At 41.3% G+C, this 7,776-nt stretch overlaps 1 protein-coding gene across 3 annotated transcripts; it reads left to right on the forward strand.

Annotated features, from left to right (window-relative positions):
- The first annotated feature begins 859 nt into the window (after window positions 1-859).
- On the forward strand, window positions 860-7,322 carry UBC23 (ubiquitin-conjugating enzyme 23). 3 transcript variants are annotated; one of them, XM_086484612.1, is made up of 8 exons: window positions 860-1,340; window positions 1,565-3,407; window positions 4,438-4,587; window positions 4,718-5,380; window positions 5,579-5,648; window positions 5,729-5,868; window positions 5,956-6,267; window positions 6,619-7,322. In XM_086484612.1, the coding sequence occupies exons 2-8, from the start codon at window positions 1,581-1,583 to the stop codon at window positions 6,883-6,885; spliced, it is 3,429 nt and encodes a 1,142-aa protein (XP_086340738.1). In that variant the 5' UTR covers window positions 860-1,340; window positions 1,565-1,580; the 3' UTR covers window positions 6,886-7,322. The 3 variants fall into 3 exon arrangements, with proteins under 3 accessions (XP_086340738.1, XP_086340739.1, XP_086340737.1); XM_086484613.1 differs by having other exon boundaries at window positions 860-1,316; XM_086484611.1 differs by having other exon boundaries at window positions 864-1,019.
- The last annotated feature ends 454 nt before the right edge of the window (window positions 7,323-7,776 follow it).

Here is a 7,776-nt window from a genome sequence, read left to right on the forward strand (position 1 = left end):
AGCTCTTGAGTTGTTTTAACCTGATGCAAGAGAAGGCCTTTCTTCAAATGCAATCACTTGTGCTCAAACCTTGAATACGAGGGGCCTTATGCGCACAAGGGTGAAACAATTCCTGATGAGATTGCTAGTCAGAGGGGTTGTTGGAGAAACATATTGTGCTTGGCAATGCTTTGGTCCATATGTATGTTAAATGTGGTAGGCTTATCAAAGCAAATAAAGTTCTCGATGATATCTTCCAAAGCATAGATACAAAGAGCATGATGAGGAGTTAGAAGCAACGAGGTTTTCTTGACTAACCAAACTTAAAGCCTGTGCACAGATAAAGGATTTGCACCTAGTTAATAGGACACACATTGGGCTAGGTTACTTCAAAAAGACACATATTAACTATTGAATCACTGATAACAAAGTGATTAAACTGCACTGCCAACACCAAGTTATTGAGAGAAATTCAAGTTCGTTTTCTTCTTCTTGAATATTAGTAGGAAATAGACTACGGGAGAGGGCACGACTTTCATTTCTTATTAAGTTTGGAGAGACATTGTGCCGACTCTCCACCATACTTCTATATGGCACTTATGTAAACCGTGCACTATCTACTCTTTTATAGTTTTTAAAAATTTTAAAACCACAAAAGGTGTTTTCTTTTTCTTTTGGAGCTCCTCAAAAGTGGGGTTTTTACTCTACAAACTTGTTTCAGTGCTCTATCTTGATTGGTAGATTGCAAGTGTGGTTTATGAAAAAATGAGGATTTGATTTCACCAATGTCTTTCACAAAATTATGTATGTTTATTTTTCATTTATCTTTTTTGTTCAGAAAATCCATACTATCCTATTTACACATATAAACTATCAGATCCTTTGATGAGGCCACCCACGCAAGACTAGCCTAGTTGGAAGAAAGCCATGGTGTTCTTCCCATCTCGGAGTGGAGATCCAAACTTGAGGACGCAGGCTTCTCACTCTATCGGGCCGGCTCCGAATTGATTTTTGCCTTACAAGCATTGCTTGACATACATGTATAGTGTGATCACAGATAACCCTAACATTCTTGACATCGCCTGAAGTTTTCCCTGCCTCGTGTACATTGTATTTTAGGCATTAGTATTAGCTCTGCATTTCTTGGAGGTTACATTTCCTCATTTTTTTGTCGGAGGTCTGTGCAAGCTTTATCTGATCGTCAGGCTGCGTTTGTCCAAGTTATCTTAATAACGCTTAAGCTTCTAGCAGATCGGGCTCAAAAATAGTGCCCATTATTTACTGAGGACCTCCTTGCTGAGTCAGTGGGTGGCATTCTTTCGAGCTGCAAATTCAAAGTATAAAATCGGTCTTCATCTGAGGTTATGTTTTTACATTGGATGCTGGATGTCGAAGAAGATTTGTGTCTGAGCAATGAAAAAGATCATAGTGCAGAAATGTTCTAGCTTTATATTGTCATCAATCATGCATCACAATCAGCATTAAAAAACAATGTGTTACCTGTGCTGTCTTTTTGTATTTATGCTTCCATACTAGTTTGTCATTTTCTTTTTGAGTATTAATGGAAGGTGAGATTGCTTGACAGGGCTTTCCATCGCAACATGGAGCAATCTGACGAGTCTTCTGAAAACCCTCAGTCTGAGGCAATGACCCACGATATTTTGCATGATCTTTCAAAAGATTCTGAGAAGACAAGGTTTGCAGGGCTTTACAGAGAGGATGTTGTGCAAGGTGTCTCTCAACCTGGAGTGTTAGGTTTGGTCGCAAAGGTTGCAGGTGATTCTGATTCAGACAGCTCGGAGAGTGAAAATGAAGAAGATAAGGGGGCAGATGATGAAACATTGTCGCAGGGATTTGCTCGCATCTGTTGGGCTAATTCTGAGGAGTCTACCCACAAGATAGAGGATATTAAGGTAGTTGACCGAAGCTTCATGCATGGTGACATTGTTGCCAAAGTGTCATCACCGATGGGTCAAACAGGCATGGTGACCAATGTTGACCTCAAAGTTGATCTTCAGCTTCCTACCGGGGATGTCATAACACGTGTTGATAGCAAGACAATAAGGCGTGTCCGACCCTTTGTCTTGGGGGACTATGTCATTTATGACCAGTGGTTGGGAAGGGTTGATGAAATTTATGATAATGTAACTGTGATGTTTGAGGATGGAGCCAAATGCAAAATCAGTTGTGCCGATCCAGAGCGCCTTGTGCCCGTCTCTCTTAGCCCCATGGATGATTCTGAATGTCCATTCTACCCTGGACAGCGTGTCAAAGCAAGTTTCACAGGGGTCTTCAAATCAGCACGTTGGCTGAAAGGGTGCTGGAAGCCTAATAGGACTGAGGGGACGGTTATTAATGTGGAAGTAGATTCTGTGGTAATTTACTGGATGGCAGCTGCAAGTACCGGGAGTACATCTGAAACTCCAGGCTTTCCAGCTGAGCGTCAAACTCCCAAAAACTTGAAACGTTTGATGAATTTCTCACATACGACTTGGCAACTTGGTGATCGAGCATTATCACCTCAACGATTTTCCAGAAAGGGTCTATTCATGCCATCTGCACCTTCTGAGCTGGATGCACAATCAGATAATGAGGTAGAGGCAGTGGAGAGTCCTGAACAAGGCCATGACTCAGAGAGTTTGGAAGTTGGGAGATCCACTTCTGCAAGTGGTAAGGAATCTGCTATGGATAGCTGGGTGGCTTACAGGAGAAAGCTGAGGCGCAGGTTTACAAAGCACAAGAAAAAGGCCTTGAGAAAAGGCGATTTTTATGAAACTGCCTTGTTAATTGTTGGAACAAAGACAAGGGTGGATGTACTATGGCAAGATGGGACCAGAGAGACAGGTGTAGACACATGTTCATTATTTCCTGTTGATCATGTGGGTGACCACGACTTTTGGCCAGAGCAACATGTGATGGAAAGAGGTTCTGATCTGGATGGCCTTGATTATGAAGTTGGCAGACGGGCTGGCATTGTGAAAAGTGTGGATTCAAAGCAACGCACTGCGAGGGTAAGATGGCTATTGCCAATGACACACCCGCAGAAGTGGCCATCCTTTGAGAAAGAGGAAGTAGTTAGTGTGTATGAGCTAATAGAGCATCCAGATTTTGATTACTGTCTTGGAGACGTAGTTATCCGGCTTTCTCCTTCAGTTGAGCCAAGCAATGAAACAACTGCTGTTTCTGGCACAGTGAATTTAGTCGCTAAAGTAGAAAAAGAATCCAAGCAAGAGGTGGACGTGGCATCACACTCTTCTACAAATGGTGCTTGTGAAACAGAATCGAACGAAAATGTCGCAGAAGAAACAGAAGTGGATGGCAAGTCTGCTGGAGAGGCTAATGTAGCAGATCTTTCTTGGGTTGGCATTATTACCGCTATTGAAGATGGGCAGATTGAAGTGGCATGGGCAGACGGAGAAGTGTCCAAGGTCCATTCTTTTCTATTAGCTGTGTTTCAATCAATCTTTGCATGAGTGATTTTTAGTTAAACAACCCTTTTTGTCCATATTATTTGTGTGAGGCCTGATGGAAATTTTATGCATGAGGAATCCACAACTTTTATTTTGCATGCTCTCGTAACTTCTTACAACTATTACTGTTTGAGGCCACGCTTGCTACCCTCCATAAGCATTGGAAGTGGCAATGGTGAAATCCTTAACATCCCAGCATGTCTGAACTTCGCAGTCGGAAAAACATCTCTAGAACTACAAGAACATGCACCGTCATCCATAAAACATGTATCCACACAACCAAGTCTTCCTTTATAACCTTGCACAATGTTCCAAACTCCCTTTCCAACAAGGACACGTTGCATGATACATGCACAAAGTGGGTAGTTGTCTTCATCCAGTTTATCCTCACATGGCCAACATGCGAAAAACATCAATGTCATTAGACTTGGTGAGTGACAACACTTTATGCAAAATTTTCTTGTATAGAAGGACTGCACAAAACCAACGTGTTCTCTATAGCACAACCCACAATAGACTAGAAACTTCCTATTTTGCAAAGATTTATGTTTTAAAAAAACCTAAAAGATTCATTCTCAAGCTTATAAATATCGAAAGCTCTTCTCGTTTATTTGATTAAGTTTTATAAGCTTTTAAATGTTGAAAGCTCTTCTCCTTTATTTGATATTAATTTCAATCGCTTTAATTGGTTTTTGAAAAATGTTTTTAGGGTATGTATCAGTAACATGGGTTAATGTTTCCGTGCCAATTGTAGTTCTTGTACCTGACAACTATTGGTCTTGTTATGAGTTGCTTATTATACTAGAGCTTGTGATTTTTTTTTCCATTTGTCACGTGTTTTTTTAATTTTGTGCTAGAAGTATTGGTTGTGTGAAGATATGGGTTTTTGCAAATGCTATGGCGTCGCCCTTCTTCTCTGCTTTGTTAGTGTTAACCTCTTTGGCATAAATGACTGTGTCGGCATCATGTTAACATGTTTACATCACAGGTAGGGTCTCAAGCAATTTATGTAGTTGGAAGAGACGAAGATGATGGTTCAAGCCAAGCTAGTGCTGTTGAAATGGATGAGGAAGTCGATGATGCAGGTAGCTGGACAACGATGGACTCAACAGACATGCATGATGGGGAAAAAGAGCAGGTTATTTTCTATACTGTGTTTGTCTGCAAAATGGTGACAATTTAATGAACATAAAATGTACTCTGCTCTTAACTTTCTGGTGCTAGTATTGAAGCTGTATGAAATTTGGTTTTCGAATTGTGGACTGCAGGAGCTGGGTGATGGGTGTGAAATTGGTGTTTGTGAAGGTTTTAAGGAAGGCAATGAGACTGATGTCTTGATGCTTGAAGCAAGTGGAGTGTTGAAGCAGCCAGATTGTGCAGATAGCTCCATGAGCTCACAAGGAAGCGGTAGTGAGAAAGGACTTGGGAGTGCTCTTTTGTTGCCATTTACTGCTTTGATTAGAGCCCTGAAATTTGCTGCAAGTTTGCTATGGGCTTTGCGGGGCTCCAAAAGACAGGGAGATCCTCCTGATCAAGGTATGAGGGTTTCTGTTGCGCAAAGTGAGAGTTCGGAGTATGGCAGAGTAGTGAGTGTGGGAGAAAATGAGTTAGGTACAATGGGTCATGTTCTGGAAGATGCCACTGTAGTACAGCCAGTTCGAGACAATTCACCTGATAATGGCACCATCAGTGGTGTGAGTCTTGCAGGTGAAGCTCAGAGTGGTGGTGCCATGGTCTCCGTCTTGTCTACAGATGTAGGGAATGACCTTGGCCTTGAGGTGGGCAGTAATGATGTTGTACAAGAGTGCAGTTCACCACCAACCATATCTGCCACGGATGGAAATTTGCAAGCTAGTGACATTGGGTTTTTCAAGCAGTTCGATAGTGTGAAGGACACTACAGACCATCACTTCAGAAATGAAGCAAGCCAGGTAGTCCCACTTAATCTTGCATTTGTAAGCAAGTAGTGCAGTTTGAATCTGCCAGCTCCAAAAGTACTCTAGAAAGGTTAAAAGTTTTCTAGAAAGGTTTGATTATCAGTTTCATCAGTGACACGGGCTGATTCTTATCAGTTTGTTGAGGATCTGGGATTGAATATTTAAATACACAGCCATTTTTTTTGCTTGCAGCCCAGTAATCAAAGACGGTGGTCCAAGAAAATCCAGCAGGAGTGGGCTATGCTGGAGAGATGTCTTCCTGGTACAGCAATTATCAAAATTGAGGATTTTTTGTTTTTGGCAAGGCCTGCACCAATACTTGATGTTTGTCCTTGCCTACAGATACGATCTTTGTGCGGGTTTATGAGGATAGGATGGACCTGATGAGATCAGTAATTGTTGGGGCTTCTGGAACTCCTTACCATGATGGATTGTTCTTTTTTGACTTGTTTTTACCTGCTGAATATCCGAGCAGTCCTCCAGTAAGTATACCAGCTGTATGAGGATACTGGGCGTTTGGTAATATTGAGAGGTCCATGTTTACTTATGTTTGAAAATGTGCAATGCAGCATGTACACTATCATTCTGGTGGCTTACGACTGAATCCAAACCTTTACGAAACCGGCAAAGTTTGTTTAAGCCTTTTGAATACCTGGACTGGGAAAGGGAATGAGATATGGCACTCATCTTCGTCAAGTGTTCTTCAAGTGCTGGTCTCTATACAGGGGCTAGTTCTCAATGCCAATCCTTATTTCAATGAAGCTGGGTATGACAAGCAGATGGGAACAGCTGAAGGGGAAAAGAACTCACTTGCATATGTAGAAAATTCATTCTTACTGTCCTGCAAGTCCATGCTTTATCTTCTCCGGCGGCCACCATTGGTAAGGATTTAATCTTAAAGAGCAATGCAGGGGTTTTCATAATTGCGCATTCATTTTTTTCTATTAATTCACCTTAAAACTTTATTTTCTCTCATGCTCGAAGAAGGTTCTTATTGTTTATATTTTCTAACGTTGTTCCTTGAGTTGATTTCTATTTTTAAACCAATTTTTTGTGACAAAAACAGTGGCCTTCACTCATCCTGTTTTTGGGTGTGCTTGAATATCAGTGGGCTTCTCTTGTTCATGTAGATGGTTTTTCTGCAACATTGACAATTCTAGAAATTAAGACTAGTGTTTTGCAAATAATTGTGCACAAATCTCAAAAAAGCATCTGCTTGTGTTCCATTTCAGCATTTTGAGGAATTTGTGAAAGAACATTTCAAAAAGCGGGGGCCTTTGATCCTTCGAGCTTGCCTTGTGTATATGCAAGGAGCTCCTGTGGGTTCCTTGGCAGAGGATGGCATTGTTTCTGCTGCAAGTGGCAAAGATATGGAGCAGTCGACTGTTGGGTTCAGGCTAATGCTTGCAAAGATTATTCCCAGGCTTATTGCGGCTTTCAAAGAAGTTGGTGCATATTGTGATGCATATGAACAGCAACTTACTGCAATCAAAGGGTAGCACTCCGATTGTCACATCACAAGTGACCTAATTTAAAAGCAGTAGTCACCTGCAAAAGCAGTAGTCACCTGCAAAAGCTTCTTAAAGAGAGCGGAAGGACCAGGTGGGCACGTTTGTACATATGCGAGTCTCTTGATGTTTTTTCTTTATCAAGGGTGTTTGTTTCTGCTCTCCAATCAAGGTTTACATAGAAAGGTGCAACATCAACATTCACAACGTGGTCCGACACTGAGGAATTTTTGAAAGTTTCCATGCTAACTTAGGCCCATTTTTTTACTGTACAATAGTTTGAAATTATCCCTTCTGGGAGACTGTTTGGGTCATACACAAAATTGCTTGGTCCCTTTCGACCCAGTGTGAAAAAATACATTGATCATAAAGGTTTTGCTACACATTGTAATTCTTGTTTAGTTGGACGTATACTTTTGAATCTTGTGGCTCTTGTTGTAATGTGTGTGCGTGTAGAGAGAGAGAGAGAGAGAGAGAGAGTTAGAGAGAGTTGCGAATGGTCAAAAATAGCTTCTAAAATGAGTTCGAGCCCAATAATATCATGTGGTTACACCCAAGACGTCTCCAGTGCTAATTCAAGTAGTGTATTGAGGCCATGACCTTCTAGAAGCTAATTGATAGTCCCATCTTATGTTTAAACCTGTAATGAGTCCCATCTTTCTGAATCTGTGAGGTTCCGTTTGTTCTATGAGCCTCCTCCGAAGGGCTCCTCACCGTTGTGAGAGATCCGGTCAGCATTGGTGTAGTCAGGATCCTCCACATCAGAAAAGCTTAAAGACATTATGTATCCTCCACTCCTCTTGGTAAGTTCAATGTGGATATTCTGGTTTCTCTTTGCATGTGCATTATATTTACTTGGTATACCATGAATTGAGGTTTAAC

Source organism: Adiantum capillus-veneris, chromosome 16 (genome assembly GCF_014529385.1).
Source record: "Adiantum capillus-veneris isolate H3 chromosome 16, ASM1452938v2, whole genome shotgun sequence".
In the NCBI taxonomy this organism is placed as follows: Eukaryota; Viridiplantae; Streptophyta; class Polypodiopsida; order Polypodiales; family Pteridaceae; genus Adiantum; species Adiantum capillus-veneris.